General features: G+C 48.8%; 1 protein-coding gene across 5 annotated transcripts in view; it reads left to right on the top strand.

Moving 5' to 3' along the window:
- STARD3NL (STARD3 N-terminal like) overlaps nt 1–16,277 on the top strand; it is a 50,265-nt gene that overhangs the window by 11,160 nt on the left and 22,828 nt on the right. For 4 of the 5 annotated variants that reach the window (XM_056804145.1, XM_056804144.1, XM_007500624.2 and 1 more), the window contains exon 2: nt 15,823–16,108. The exons of the other annotated variant lie outside the window; for it this stretch is intronic. In XM_056804145.1, coding sequence (XP_056660123.1) covers nt 15,884–16,108 — 225 coding nt within the window. In that variant the 5' untranslated portion in view covers nt 15,823–15,883. The remainder of the gene's footprint in view (nt 1–15,822; nt 16,109–16,277) is intronic. 5 annotated transcript variants of the gene reach the window in all.

Here is a 16,277-nt window from a genome sequence, read left to right as displayed (position 1 = left end):
GATGCCAAGGTGTCAAACCCCAGGACGGCCCAGATGAGGGAATCCTTAAAAGAAAGAGGAAAGGGTGCAGCTAGGGGCTAAGTAGATTGAGAACCAGGCATAGAGACAAGAGGTCTTGAGTTCAACTCCTGCCTCAGACATTTCCTAGCTGTGTGACACTGGGCAAATCACTTAATCCCCATTATCTAGCTCTTACCACTTTCTATCTGCCTTGGAACAAATACTAGAATTGATTATAAGTCAGAAGGGAAGGAAGAAAGGGAGGGAGGTGGGAAGGGAGGGAGGTGGGAAGGGAGGGAGGAAGGAAGGAAGAGTGGGAAGGAGGGAGAAAAGGAGATGGAGGAAGGAAGGAAAGAAGGCAGGGAGGCAAGACTGGGGCTTAGGGAAAGGAAATGATCCTCCAGAAAGTAAAAAAAGGAAGTAAGAGTTGGGAAACCTTGTTTATCCTGAGATCAGTGAACTCTCCTATTGAGAAGGGAGAGTAGCCATCACTCCTGCAAAGTCAATGGGCTGTTCTCACAAATACTTTTATTTGGAAAAAATGATGTTCAATAAGACACACAATTGTTTCTACTTGGGAAGATGATTGATGAGCTCCCAGCGCTGTTGGCTGGAGGGGACCCCCCTCTCATTTCTAATCCAAACCTCTTATTTGGGAGCTCAGGGAGACTCATTGACTTGTCTGAGCCACACGCAGATTTAGACATGACACTCACTTTGATTCTGGAGCCCCTGGCTCTGGGCTCCCTTAAAGACTCACTCCGTACCTCATCATTCCCCCCACCCCCATCTCCTAACCTCCCTGACTTTGGGTTTTCATTTTGCATTCTGCAATGTGCTCATGTTGTTTTCCCTGACAGACTGCAGGTTCCCAGAGGACAGTCCTATCTGGGTACCCCAGCACTGAATAGGAATTTAATTAATGCTTGTTGAATTGCTTCGAATTGTGCATCAGCTAGTATTCCTGTGAACCTAGTTTCCCCAGATGGGATTTCCCCAATAGGCGTTTTCCCAGAGCCCACAAGAATTTGACTTTTGCCATGAGAGAGTGGACAGCAGAGCAGAGCAGGGAGGAGGACCGGAAATAGCTTGGATTAAGCTGAAGACCTTTGGCACCCTGGTTTTCTCCTTGTATGCTAAAAACAAAGCTGCAATCAGGTTTTTTTTCTGACTTGGATGGTTCCATTACAGATGGCAGAAGCTCCTCCTTAGGATCCTTTGGATCAGACAAAGTTCTTGTCTTTAGACATCTTTAACTTAAATAATGTCAGAATGCCTCTGGGATTGACTGGCTTGTGCAATGTGGGTGGCTACTGAAGGAAACGTGTGTGTGTGTGTGTGTGTGTGTGTGTGTGTGTGTGTGCATGTATGTGCATGTGTGTACTTACAAATAAAAGGCCATATCAGGTCATAGGAGAAGGCGAGATGGAAGCTGTGTCTGCCTTCTCCTCTCTCTCCCATTCCTTCTTTTCTGTCCCGTTTGTTTGGAGCAAGTTGTTGTTCAGTCACGTCTGACTCTTTGGGGCTCTGCTTGGGATTCTTGGCAGAGACCCTGAAGTGGTTTGCCATTTCCTTCTCCAGCTTATTTTGTAGATGAGGAAACTGAGGCAAACTGGATCAAGTGACTCGCGCAGGGTCACCCTGCTAGTAAGTGTCTAAGACCATATTTGAGCTCAGATCTTCCTGACTCCCTAGTCCGGGGCTTTATCCACTGTGCTACCTCACTGCCCAGCAAACCATGTTAGACAGGGATAAGAGCTGGGCCAGAGAGAAGCTGGCTCTACTCTTCTTACCTTAGTAAGTGACTCGCCTTTATCCTTCTCTCTACTAAATCTATTCAAGATTCAGTGTATTTGCATCTCAAGAACTAGGCTTTACTACTCATTTGAGAACCATCTCTTGAGCTGATCTGAAGTGCCAGGCCCCAGCAAGAAGCTGGCAAACAGAACTTTCAGTTGTATCTCTTGTTGATGCACTTTATTGGCAGCCTGCCTGCTTTGATCCCAATCCTCTCCTCTCCATCCCTTCAGTAAAGCCCAGTGCACTCTAGTTACACAATTCAAGAGGTGTATATGTATGGTTGAGGGGGAGCAGCTTAGCCTAGTGGCCTTGGAGGCAGGAGAACCTGGCTTCAGATCCTGGCTTCCAAAACTTCTTGGCTGTGTGTCTTTGGGTAAAGGGCCGCCTCACTCCTGTAAAATGTTCAGGGATTGGATTTAGTGGCTCTCTGTGGCCCCGGGCAGCTCCAATCCTATCTGTTCCTCTGGAATGGGAGGAGTGTTGTCTCCTCCAGGGAAGAAGAAAGCCAATGAAGACCAGAAGTCACCAACAAGAATGCTGAAGCATGCCTGCCGCTCCACAGATCTGCCTGGGTTCTTGTGACATAAAAAGGGAAGCCGGGGCCTGGAAAATGGATGGGAAAAGGGACTAAGGAACGGGATGGAGACCCAGAGAGAGAAGCTTGGAAGCAGTCAGGGAGACTAGACTGAGAGAGAGAACTTAGCCTGTCTCTGACTGTTTTTTTTTTTTTTTATTATGAGGCTAAAACATCTTTGGGAGTTTTCTGGGAATCCTACAGACAAAGGAGATCCCAAAAGTTTTACATAAGGTTACAAGTCACATTACAAAGATAATGAAATAAGTAGTAAGCCAATTGTTCAGCCTGGTGGCTAGGAAGAAGCTATTTGAAAGACACTCCTGCCTCTTGTTAAACTTCTTTCTTCCCAGAACTTTGGTCAAAAACCCTTCCTGACTTAGGATTTTTCTCTCATAGAATTTATCCAGTATAAGTCAATCATGTGAATTATTAAAAATATGTACATAAGTCTGACCCATGAACACCTTGCTCATTGGAATCAGCTTTTGAATACATATTTAATGTCCTCATGATTTGTTATATCTGAACCTCTACAGATGCGTTCCGTTTCAGGTCTGTATCTCCTTCTGCCATTTTGATCAATCAAGATATCTTAGGAACCGAAAACATGTTGACAGATTTTAGATTCAACCCTCTCAGGGGCATAAGAGATCATCTAGTCACAAGAATCAGAATTTCAGAGGAAGGGACCTCAGGGGCCATCGAGTCCAGCTGACACCCAGATTGGCCCCTCTGACTTCTGTGTGCCAAAGCAGTCCTTGTACCTAGGCTTCACTTAGAGATCAGCAGTAAGGAGGAGCCTTCTGCCATAGCTGTTCCGGTTGCTATAGCCCTAAACTCTTAGGAAGTTGTAAACAAGCCTCCATCTTCCTCTTAACTTCCTCTCTTGACTGCCAGACAGAGATAGCAAACCCTTCCTCCTAGCAGCAGCCCTTTGGACCCTTGAAGGTGAGGTCACAGATATTTATTATGGATTTAAAGACCATGCCCTGGGGATAAAATACAATAAAAAAAAAGAGTTGCCTGCTCTTGTGGGGCTTACATTGTAATGGCAGCGATTGAAGACCAAATACAGAAAGGAGCTAAAAAGGCAGGGCAGGTGCTGTCTTCCCAGAGGCACTGGGTTCAAGTTGGGAAGTCCGAAGCATCAAATTCTCTGGCATTCCAAGCCCTCCATTACCTAGCCCCCTTCTTCCTTCTGTCTGAGTGCCCTTCTGTTAGGTGACTCTGGCCTCCTGGCTGTTCCACAAACAAGACCTTCCATCTCTGGGCATTTTCTCTTCCTATCCCCTATGCCTAGAACACTCTGTTTCCTCTGGTCTGACTTCTGATCTCCCAGCTTCCTTTAAGTTCCAGCCCCAAACCCAGCTTCTCCAGGAAGCCTTCTCCAGCCCCTCTGAATTCCAGGGCCTTCCCTCTGCTCATTGTTTCCTATTGATCCTGTCTAGAGCTTGCTTTGCATATATTTGTGTGTTCTCTCCTCTGTGTGACAGTGAGCACCTTCAGGGCAGGAGCTGTGTCTTTTGTCTCTTTTTGTATCCTCTGTACTTAGTCCTGTGCCTGACTGGTAGTAGGTGCTTAGCCAGTGTTGATTAATGACTGGGAGGAGAATGAATGTTGCCTAACCTTGGCCTTTCCTGAAAGTGGGTGCAGTGGGACAGGGGCTGAGAGGTATTCCAGTGTGAGAAAGCAGCAGGGCCAGATGGATGCTCCAAAGCCAGGAAGCCACAGGGGCTGGGGGCATTTCCAAGGAGAGACCGCTCTTCCGTTCCTCCTGGTCTCCTTTGCTTTAGGTTTTCTCTTTGCCCTGCACTTAGTGCCTCCCCTGGTATGTAGAGTTTCATAAACACTTGGTGGTTGGTTGCCTGGCATCTCCAGTTCCATCACCTGGTCCTCATATGACGTGGATTAGGGCACTTCCTTATTTGGTCACCCTCCTGGAGAGGGGTCCTTGCTAAACTCTTCCAGGCAGCACACAGTACTCCAGATGTGATTTGCCTGGGGCAGGGTGCAGATGGACCTTCACTCCCTTTTTATGCCGCCTTCTCATTCCTAGAAGCTTTGCCCTTCCTGCAACCCAAAGTCACAGGCGTTTGTTCAGCTGCCATGTCACACAGTTGGCTCATTGAGCTTGTAGTCCGCCATGACTCTTAGAGGTTTTTGCCCAGATGGATCCCCCATCTTGCCCTTGGAAAAGATTTTTAACTCCAGGATAAGATGTTAAATTTGCCCCTTTTCAGTGTCATTAGTTGACATTCATCCCAGTGCTCTGGCCTGCAAAGACATCATTTTGAAAAAAAAACACATGGAAAGGTGATGTGATTATCGACTAGTCAGTGGCAGGACTAGAACTCACAGTCAAAAGCTGTTTAATGTGACTGGACATTAAGATTTCGGAACAAATGATTTCAACAGGAGAAAGGGTAGGTGACTCACTTTGAAAGTTAAGGAAAAGACAGGCTTGGTTACCACCACCATCGTCATCACCACCAACCCCCCCCCCCACCCCCCATCACCATCATCACCATCATCTTCATCATAATCAGCAGGCATCTGAGCACCAACCCGGAGTCTGACACTCTTATGAGCAAGTCTGCCCCAAACAATGTGAGTAGGTTTTTCCAAAATCTGCTCCATTTTCAAATGACTAATGAAACCAGACTGACACTGACTTACAGAGTATGACCACAAGTTAGCTGGATGTGTCCATGTGTAGGAGTGGGGATTTGAACCTCAAATCTGTCATTCCCTTCTTTCATCCCGGGAGGAGCTTTTCAGAGCTTTTCTCCTGTTACTTCTGCCCCCAGGTGGGGTAATCTTGAGCCACCGTTTCCAGAGATGATATTTTATAAGTTTGAAAAATATTCTTGAGGCATCATTTCACATTCCTTGAGTTGTTTCCTTTGTTTAGTTTGAAAAACTTCATCTATCTGGGAGAGCCCGGTGGATTCCACTTTGTAAATGATGTGTGATCATTATAATACTAATGACTAATGAGTCTTGATTTTAGAATTTGCTTGAGAGAGAAGCTCAGCTTTTTCTTGCCTGGGTTTCTACTTCATTTGCTTTGAAGAATCTTTCATCGTTAACAAAAGTTTCCCAGCATTTTCATACATTTTCATCTCTGCTCCATGAGGCAAGGGAGAATTATGACCAAGTGCTAAGCTAGATGCCATTTCAGCTCCTCTAGTGACATTCCCTCCAAAAGCTTGATTAGCTTTCCCAAATCATATTTAACCTTTTTTTTTTTTGCTTCTATCATTTCATTTAAGTTTCACTGAGTGAAGGCGTCAAGTACCTTCTGTGCCATACAAGGTCAGTCTTGTGGGACTTCCCAACAAGTAGAAAGCTGCAAAGAAGTGACAGCCACAAGTGCTCGAGGGTCAGAGTATAAGGAGAATTCTGGAGAGGAGCCATCCCTTCCAGTTGGAGGATCAGTGAAGATTTCATGGAGAAAAGAGTGTCTGAGCTGGGACCTCGCTTTGGAAGGGTTTGAGGGCTTTTCTAATACACATGGAGTTTATGGTAGGCATTGAGACTCTGTGGTCCAGTTTATGGAGGAGGAATGAGGCCATAGAAACTTGTGCTTGGCTCTCAGGAATCACAGCTTCAGAGGTTCTCCCAGGCCAGCCCCCAGTTTGGAGGGAAGCCCGCCATCACGCAGGGTCCAGACTCCTGGTCTGGCCTCTGCCTCCTGCTGCTCACTCACTTCATTGCCTTCTGGGGTGGGGAGCAGATCAGAAGTTAATGAGTTGGGGTCTCTTCCTTTGAAAGCTGTAGAGTGCCAACTTCCTGCTTTACTCCGCGGATTTCCTTTTGCTTTAGTCAATGGAAGGGCTGCTTTGGAATGGGCACATCAGAGCACTCTCCAGAGGGTCTGGAAATTTGTTGATTAACGTTCTAGCTTGATTTGTCAGGTGACTGAAGAGCTATGTGGTCTTCAGAACTTGATTGTGTTCCTGAGGTCTAAAGTCTCCCTCTTCTCCACACGTGCAAAGACCCACTGAAAGTATGTTGAGGTAGCTGGCCAACCAGACTCCCAAGCTTAATGGAATGCCCATCTTGTTGAGGTGCTGTGTGGGTTAGGGAGAGAACACCCGGCACTTCAGTCCAAAGAGTTGGGTCCATCTTGCTTTACTTAGTGTGTGATTTGGGGTAAATCCTGATCTTCTCGAGAAAAATGAGGCATTTGGACAAAATGATTTCTAAGCACTAAATCCTTGATTGCCACGACTGTCACTTGGTTACCACCATCCAGTAACGTATAATTTGGGTGACTCTCCAGATATTCTTAAGGATTCCCCATAATCCTTAAAGGATTAATAAAGCATTTGGGGAGCCCCTTGGTTGGGGGGTTGGGTTCTGACATTTGTCTTACAGGACCTTCATTTGTCCAACCTAGACATTTAGCCTTTAAACAGGCCTTTAGTTTAAATATGGTTCCGTTTCCATTTAAATTTATACCAAAGAATGTTGATGTAGGTTCTCTCTGAGGGGTGAGAGAAGCCACAAGGTAGGAAGATAGAGACAGGATAGAAGTTTTGATACCACGAGGGAAGTGACGGAGTCCTAATAGAGATATGAGGTGTTCAGAATGAGTCTTTATTAATTATCAATGAGCCACAGCTAAGCTCTGATCAAAGGACCAATTCAGTAGGCTATTCCAGTCCTGAGATCCATACCACATAGGTCAGAGAGGTGAATAGAGAAAGATTAAAGATGGAGCTTGGCCAGAGGCCAAGCTCCTGCAAGGACAGCCATCAGGTAGCCTGAAAGAGAAGGAGCGAGCAGAGAGCAGAGAGCAGGGGGCAGAGAGAGAGAAGGCGGAGCCTGCTGGGCTAGATATAGTTTTTGATATGCAAATATACACAGTACATAGGGATGATTCTCATTGGTCAATGACAAGGCATAGGTGTGGTTTCTCTTGACCAGGGGAGAACAAAGAAACCTGTTTTCCCGCCTAACCTGGGAGAAGCTGGGGTCAAGGGTCATAGGCCTTCCCAGCCATGAGCACTACTGAGCATGCCCAAGACTGAGCAATCTGCACATACTGTTTTCCCCTTGCCCATAGCCAGGGAGCGGTCTGCTACAGTTGATTTTTGTTGAATTCGTTGATTTTATTTAAGAGCTCTTCTGCATTTTTCTTTAGTTAGTTATTACCTTGAACTGGTTGGTAATTGAAATAATTATTTCTAATGCAGATTTCTCTGGTTTTCCATTATGCATACTTAGAGTTGCATTGGTTTTGAAAGGGATATATCCATAAGAAAATCCAGCCAAGTAATCCTCAGAAATGACTGGAATTTAGGGTTCGCCCTAAACTTTTAAAGTTCTCCAAAGCAGGATTATTTTGTCAAATAAGGGCACGTATGCGATCTTGACTTTGTTTAATTTCCTGTAGTCCTTCATATTGTTGATCCGTCTTAGAGTTGAAGAATCTGGTGCATTGCTCCATACCCCTTCTCCTCTCCACTGCCAGCCCTTCTCAGCAATTATTGTTAAGCTTTGGAAAAGTCAACAAAAAAGGCTACCTTTCCCCGAGCTTCACAAGGTTGTATACTGCCAGCAAATGCTTAGCTCTGTGTGATGGTGCTAAATTTTAATTTTCTTTTGCTTGAATCCTTATCTACAAATTTAGCTTTACATATTTTAAAATGCTTCTAGGCGTCTCACACTCTTGAGTTACAGATGAGCCACTCATCTGAATTGATGGAGGGAACTTACACACCAGAAGATGCAGAAGGAGGGATCGGATAGGGAAGAAAACCAGAAGAGGAATGGCCCAAAAACCCAGAGAAAAGAGGAGGAAGGAGAAGAGAGTGGGCATCAGTGTCAGAGGCTGCTGGGGGGCAGGGGAGAAGGAACACTGGGAAAAAGCCATTGGATTTGGAAACTAAGAAATCCCTGGTCACTTGGGAGAGGCCAGTGTCAGCGGCAGGATGAGGTCAGAAGCCAGACTGTAAGAGGAAAGTGGAGGCTCCTGTTGTAGATGTCCTTGTTAAGGAGTTTAGTCCCAAAGGGCAGAAGAGTTTGACAGCTGTAATTGGGGATGGAAGGATCAAGGGAGGGTTTTTGAGGGCGAGGAAGACATGGGCGTGTTTGTGGGCAGGGACAGAGTGAACGTAAAGGACTGAGGGGAGATTACAGAGGGGGCACTGTTGGAGGAGGGGAAAGGGAATGGGGTCACCTGTCTTATGGGGACAGAGCAACTGGGCTCACATCTCCTGTCACTCGCTCCCTGAGTGGCCTTGGGCAAATTACTTTTCTTCTTAAGGCCTTGGATCGCCTCCAAGGCCCCCTTCCAGCCCTAGACCTTTGGCCACTTCTTTGAGACAATAATAGACCTGGAGATGAGAGAAACCTTAAATGCCTTCTGGCCCAGCCTCTCACTCTTTTTCATAGGCGAGGGAACTGAGGTCTAGAGACCAAAAAGCTTCCTTAGAGGCCATCAGTTCAGTTGGATGTTGGTAGAGGGGGCTCTCCCCACCCTGCATCCTTTTTTTTTTTTAATGTTACTTTCTGTCTTAGAAAAAATACCTTGTATTGGTTCCAAGACAGAAGAGTAGGAAGGGCTAGGCAATGGGAGTTAAGTGACTTGCCCAGGGTCACACAGCTAGGAATAGTCTGAGGCCAGATTTGAACCCTGGACCTTCCACTGAGCTACCCAGCTGCTCCAGTCTTTCTAACTGAGCAATGCTTTCTGGTTGGATGCCAGCCTTAATGTTGCTCCATGTTGGGTAGATCTCACTAAGGCAATAAATAGTTGTGATTTTTCTTTGAGCTCCATTTCCTAGGCAAAGAACTGAAGTCAGTTTCCTCATTGAGTAGCGCCCTTTCTGCTTTCTTCTCGTGTCTTGTGTGCTTCAGATCGAGTGGTTGAATTTGCTGATACCAAGACAGAAAATTGATGACTTGATTGTCATCGTTGCCTATCACGCGTCTGGCCAGAGTGACCGCAGATGCTATGAAGAGTTTGTTTTGCTGGTCTCCAGCACAGTCAGTGATTTCTTCCTCCTGAGACGTAGGAGAGGGCAGAGTTAGCAGTACTGTGGATCCGCACTCGCATTTACACGTGTAAGGGCTAGTTACGGTTGGGCCGAATAACCAAGAGTTTGGTCTCCAGCAATGTACTCAGTTCCCAGTGAGTTATTCCAGTCAGAATGACTTTATGGTAGTTTATTTACAAACAGAGAGAGTGAAAGTGAGGAAAGTGAGAGAGAGGAGGTCCGAACCAGGCAGGGCTTCAGAGGCCTCAGCAAAGGGGGGCCCAGAGGATGCCAGCCACAGGGCCTCCTCCAAGACGAGGAGCCTCCCCAGAGGCTGGTGCCTCCAGAAAAGCCAAGGAAAGGGAGTCAGCCTTTCTCTCAGCGCATCAGTCCAAAGGGAAGCAGTCTGAGGTCTCCGGCCTGAGCTCCTCCAAGGCCACGTTCAAAGGCAAAGACCTCTCACAGGAAGTGGCTGCCACATTTAAAGACAGTTCTTTGCATCACTTCCTGTGCCTTTGGTCCACCTTTACGGGTACCCCTGGTGGCTTTAGCTTTGCTTCGGTCTGCCCAGGGGGCAGTCAGTTATCTTTGATTTGTCACTCACTAGCACACGTGGGTCGTAGACCTACACACGCGCGCGCACACACACGCACACACACACACACACACACACACACACACACACACCCCTCCCTCTTAAGGATTAAGTGGGGCTGTATACATTCCTGGTGGCTAAAATCTGAAGAATGAGGAGAGGAGAGTTAATCCCATCTTCCTAGTTTATACATGCCCCATAAATCTTTTTGTACCCCGAACCCCCCCCCACACACATTAAGTGCATGTCTGCTGGTCTCCTCCAGGCTAGGGGGGCCCGCATCAGCTTGTTGAATCCTCTTGACCTGACAAAACGTCCCCCGGGGCGATTGTTTCTGGATGTGGCTCCCGGCATCTCCGTCAGCCTCCTCACTTTACCCATGAAGCAGCCAGAGGTTCCGGGGATTGCAGGTAGGAATGGAGAAGGGAGGCGTCGGCCCGCTTGTCCAGCCCGCGCAGACAGTCTGGCCCCTGCGGTCTCCATGCTGACCAGACGTTTAGAGAGAACACGGGCAGCCATCGTCCACGGAGACATTCGCAGAAGCGCCATTCTAACGGCCGCCATGCACGTTGGCACGTGCCCCGGGGAGACACGGTCTGGCCGTTGTCATCGTATTTTGGCCGTGAGGCGCAGTCCGTGGGCCAATGCCTGACGGCCGGTCCGTCTACCCAAGACCTGCGATGCCCCATCGCTGTCGTCCCCGGCCTCTGGCTAGTCGATGGACGCTTGCAGAGACTCCTGTTAATGGATGGCCTTAAGTTATTGGTGAGTTTGGAGATGTGAGGAGCAGCAGTGAAGTGGGGGAGTGGCTGGGAGGGGGGAGGTCACCAGGGAAGTGTCCCAGCACTGACCACCAGCCCAGAGGCCTCTGAGTCAGAGCATTCAAGTAAATGACCCGGCCATGAAGGGATCCTGGCTACCAGGGCGTCTCCTCCATCAGGGACCCATTCGCTTCATGGTGCTTTCAAGAACCTCCTTTGTTCATTTCTACACGTGTGGCTGGGAGGCCGTGGGTAGAGCCCGGAGCCAGGACTGGGAGGGAGGAAGTTCAAATTCAGCCTCACCGGGTGACCCTGGGCAAGTCACTTCACCTTGTGTTGTGCCTCAGTTTCCTCATCGGTAAAATGGGGGTCATCATCAGCCCCCTTGCAGGATTGTTGTGAGGATCAAATGAGATCGTAATTATAAAGTGCTTCGTGCAGCGCCTGGTTCAAAGAAAGTGCTCTAGCAATGTTCACTGTTATTATAGAGCTGCTCCCTATTGTGCTTCTTCCAACCGAAAACAGAGTAGCTGCAGGAATAGAATTCTTTTTAGAATAGACGCAAGACACGCTCAGGTCCGGATGTTAGTGCAGGAGAGGTTTCTAGTGGCTGATCCTTGCCGAGGCCTATTAGCTGGCTTTCAGTGGTGGGAGGAGATAACAGATTCTTTGGGTGCCCTTCTTGGGAGCCGAGGCCGGGGGCATTCGGAGCCCCATCCCTGCCCGAGTCTGTTCTAGAGCGGCTCCAAGGAGCTGCCCCCTGGGGCAGGGGAGCCTCAGCCTCCTGCCGGAAGCCCAGGAGGTCATCATGGCAGCAGAAACCGTCTTTGGGGGCACTTAGCCGGTCATCATCTCTGGCACCCTAAAGCAGGATTATTCCACGGGATCAGTGACGCCCCTCACGTGCGTGATTTCTGGGGCTTCCTCGGCTGATCAGCTCCATCCATGGTACTTTTTCATTTAGTCAGCATCGTTCTCCAGATGACAGAGAGCCCCTCCTTGGTCTGACCCGAGGCTCGTCGTCAAAGCCTCATCACTGCCTCGTTGTCTTTTCCTGCAGTTACTGAGAGCTCCAGGTGTTGGGTGGTGATTGTGTGTGTGTGTGTGTGAGTGTGAGTGTGTATGCATCTATCTGAGTGTGTGTTTGTGTCTACATCTGTCTATCTGAGTGTGTGTAAGTGTGTGTCTATCTGAGTGTGTGAGTGAGTGTGTGTCTGTCCTTGTCTGCATCTATCTGAATGTGTGTGTGTTTGCATCTGTCTGAGTGTGATAGTGTGTCTGTCTATCTGAGTGTGTGAGTGAGTGTGTGTGTCTGTGTCTGCATCTATCTGAGTGTGTCTGTGTCTGTGTCTGCATCTGTCTGAGTGTGAGTGTGTGTGTCTGTCTATCTGAGTGTGTGAGTGAGTGTGTGTGTCTGTGTCTGCATCTATCTGAGTGTGTCTGTGTCTGCATCTGTCTGAGTGTGTGTGAGTGTGTGTCTATCTGAGTGTGAGTGTGTGTGTCTGTCTATCTGAGTGTGTGTGAATGAGTGTGTGTCTGTGTCTGCATCTATCTGAATGTGTGTGTGTTTGCATCTGTCTGAGTGTGAGTGTGTGTCTGTCTATCTGAGTGTGTGAGTGAGTGTGTGTGTCTGTGTCTGCATCTATCTGAGTGTGTCTGTGTCTGTGTCTGCATCTGTCTGAGTGTGTGTTTGCATCTGTCTGAGTGTGAGTGTGTGTGTCTGTCTATCTGAGTGTGTGAGTGAGTGTGTGTGTCTGTGTCTGCATCTATCTGAGTGTGTCTGTGTCTGTGTCTGCATCTGTCTGAGTGTGTGTGAGTGTGTGTCTATCTGAGTGTGAGTGAGTGTGTGTCTGTCTATCTGAGTGTGTGTGAATGAGTGTGTGTCTGTGTCTGCATCTATCTGAATGTGTGTGTTTGCATCTGTCTGAGTGTGTGTGTCTGTCTATCTGAGTGTGTGAGTGAGTGTGTGTGTCTGTGTCTGCATCTATCTGAGTGTGTCTGTGTCTGTGTCTGCATCTGTCTGAGTGTGTGTTTGCATCTGTCTGAGTGTGAGTGTGTGTGTCTGTCTATCTGAGTGTGTGAGTGAGTGTGTGTGTCTGTGTCTGCATCTATCTGAGTGTGTCTGTGTCTGTGTCTGCATCTGTCTGAGTGTGTGTGAGTGTGTGTCTATCTGAGTGTGAGTGAGTGTGTGTCTGTCTATCTGAGTGTGTGTGAATGAGTGTGTGTCTGTGTCTGCATCTATCTGAATGTGTGTGTGTTTGCATCTGTCTGAGTGTGAGTGTGTGTGTCTGTCTATCTGAGTGTGTGAGTGAGTGTGTGTCTGTGTCTGCATCTATCTGAGTGTGTCTGTGTCTGTGTCTGCATCTGTCTGAGTGTGTCTGTGTCTGCATCTGTCTGAGTGTGTGTGAGTGTGTGTCTGAGTGTGAGTGAGTGAGTGTGTGTGTCTGTCTATCTGAGTGTGTGTGAGTGAGTGTGTCTGTGTCTGCATCTGAGTGTGTGTGTCTGTGTCTGCATCTGTCTGAGTGTGTGTGTCTATCTGAGTGTGAGTGAGTGTGTGTGTCTGAGTGTGTGTGTCTGTGTCTGCATCTATCTGAATGTGTGTGTGTCTGCATCTATCTGAGTGTGTGTGTGTGTTTGCATCTGTCTGAGTGTGAGTGTGTGTGTCTGTCTATCTGAGTGTGTGAGTGAGTGTGTGTGTCTGTGTCTGCATCTATCTGAGTGTGTCTGTGTCTGCATCTGTCTGAGTATGTGTGAGTGTGTGTCTATCTGAGTGTGAGTGAGTGTGTGTGTCTGTCTATCTGAGTGTGTGTGAGTGAGTGTGTGTCTGTGTCTGCATCTATCTGAATGTGTGTGTTTGCATCTGTCTGAGTGTGAGTGTGTGTGTCTGTCTATCTGAGTGTGTGAGTGAGTGTGTGTGTCTGTGTCTGCATCTATCTGAGTGTGTCTGTGTCTGTGTCTGCATCTGTCTGAGTGTGTGTGAGTGTGTGTCTATCTGAGTGTGAGTGAGTGAGTGTGTGTGTCTGTCTATCTGAGTGTGTGTGAGTGTGTGTCTGTGTCTGCATCTGAGTGTGTGTCTGTGTCTGCATCTGTCTGAGTGTGTGTCTATCTGAGTGTGTGTGAGTGAGTGTGTGTGTCTGAGTGTGTGTGTCTGTGTCTGCATCTATCTGAATGTGTGTGTGTCTGCATCTATCTGAGTGTGTGTGTCTGTCTGCATCTGACCATCTGAGTGTGTGAGTGTGTGTGTCTGAGTGTGTGTGTATGAGTGAGTGTCTGTCTATCTGAGTGTGTGGGTGTGAGTGAGTGTGTGTCTGTCTGAGTGTGTGTGAGTGAGTGTGTGTGTCTGAGTGTGTGTGTCTGTGTCTGCATCTATCTGAATGTGTGTGTGTCTGTCTGCATCTGACCATCTGAGTGTGTGAGTGTGTGTGTCTGAGTGAGTGTCTGTCTATCTGAGTGTGTGGGTGTGAGTGAGTGTGTGTCTGTCTGAGTGTGTGTGTGTGTCTGTATCTATCTGAGTGTGTGTGTCTGTCTGAGTGAGTGTGTGTGTCTGAGTGTGTGTGTCTGTGTCTGCATCTATCTGAATGTGTGTGTTTGCATCTATCTGAGTGTGTGTGTCTGTCTGCATCTGACCATCTGAGTGTGTGAATGTGTGTGTCTGAGTGTGTGTATGAGTGAGTGTCTGTCTATCTGAGTGTGTGGGTGTGAGTGAGTGTGTGTCTGTCTGAGTGTGTGTGTGTGTCTGAGTGTGTGTCTGTGTCTGCATCTATCTGAATGTGTGTGTTTGCATCTATCTGAGTGTGTGTCTGTCTGCATCTGACCATCTGAGTGTGTGAGTGTGTGTGTCTGAGTGTGTGTATGAGTGAGTGTCTGTCTATCTGAGTGTGTGGGTGTGAGTGTGTGTCTGTCTGAGTGTGTGGGTGTCTATATCTATCTGAGTGTGTGTCTGTGTCTGCATCTGTCTGAGTGTGTGTGAGTGTGTGTGTCTGTCTATCTGAGTGAGTGTGAGAGTGAGTGCGTGAGTGTGTGTCTGCATCTGTCTATGAGTGTGTGTGAGTGTGTCTGTCTATGAGTGTGTGAGTGTCTGTGTCTGTCTGAGTGAGTGTGAGTGAGTGCGTGAGTGTGTGTCTGCATCTGTCTATGAGTGTGTGTGTGTGTGTGTCTATCTGAGTGTGTGTGTGTCTGTGTCTATCTGAGTGAGTGTGTGTGTGTCTGTGTCTATCTGAGTGTGTGTGAGTGTATGTATGTGTGTCTGCGTCTGTCTATCTGAGTGAGTGTGTGTGTGTGTGAGTGAGTGTGAGAGTGAGTGTGTGAGTGAATGGGGGGCGGTCAGAGAAGGAGCCGGGTCAGGATTCAGGTCTTCCTGGCTCTTTCCTGGGGCAGCTCTGCTTGTCTGGGAATCCAGGCTTTGTGGAGGAGGGGAAACCCTGTTCAGGAGGGAACTTCCGGTGAAAGGAGGCCAGCATTACCCTGGACTCTTGGGTCTGTGAGCCGCCTGACCTTTGGCCTTCTGTGGCCTTCCTTTCTGCCTCCCCCTCCCCCACTGGCCTCAGAACAGAGACGAGGGAGGAAAGGGGGCAGAGGCACTTCTTCCAGCCTCCCCAGCGCATCAGCAGTGTCGGAGCACCGGTAGGGATGACAGGGGCCTCCACTGTGGCCTGCTGGAGTCCTCCACCTCCCCGAAGGGAGGGAGATCCAAGGTGGCCGGACGGCCTTGGGCTTCTCTCTTTGGTCAGTCGGCCTTGCGAGGGGGCCCCCCGAGTTCTCGGGGACGCCCTTCTTAGAGAGCCCTCTCAGCGCAGTTGCCACAAAAGGTCAGCGTCGTGCCGGGGACTTGAAATAGAGACGGCCTCCGTTGTCGCCCAGAGGCGGGGACAGGTCTGCGGTGGTTAAAGCTCTGCTCCCTCTCACCTGCTAGAGCCAGCCAGCTCCGCGGGACCCAGCGTGGCCCTGCAGTCAGGGAGCCCGAGTTCAAATCCAGACTTCCGTTTGGTCGGCCCCTTGGGCTGGCCCGGAGTTTCTGCGTGTCGTGCCCGGCTCTCCCGCTCCTTCCCCGCGTCTCCGCTCGGCGAGGGCAAACTAACCGTGTGCTTCCCTTTCCCTCCAAAGGTCGCACCTGAATGCGAGTGATGGTGAAGCTGGGAAAAGGCTCCTCTAAGCCGCCACCAGGATGAATCATCTGCCGGACGACCTGGACAATGCCCTCAGCGGAAGTCAGGGCTCCCACGCTTCTCTGCTCAGCGTCCATTCCGTCCACCCCGGCCAGCTGATGGCCAGGATCGAGTCCTACGAGGGCCGGGAGAAGAAGGGCATCTCGGACGTCCGAAGGACTTTCTGTTTGTTTGTCACCTTTGACCTCTTGTTTGTTACCCTGCTGTGGATAATAGAGTTAAATGTGAGTGTTCCTTTCCCACCCATCTCAGCTTTTCCGCTTCCCCAAGTCCTTTCACAACCCCCCATTCCTCGGACCCCTTTAGTGGATGAGGTGTAGGTCCAGCTCGGGGCTGCTGAGCCGGCGACATTCCCGGGGCTCCGCTCCGGCGACATTCCCGGGGCTCCGCTCC

This window comes from Monodelphis domestica, chromosome 7 (genome assembly GCF_027887165.1).
Source record: "Monodelphis domestica isolate mMonDom1 chromosome 7, mMonDom1.pri, whole genome shotgun sequence".
Lineage (NCBI taxonomy): Eukaryota > Metazoa > Chordata > Mammalia > Didelphimorphia > Didelphidae > Monodelphis > Monodelphis domestica.
Note: the sequence above shows the minus strand (reverse complement) of the source record. Positions and strands in the feature narration are given on the sequence as shown.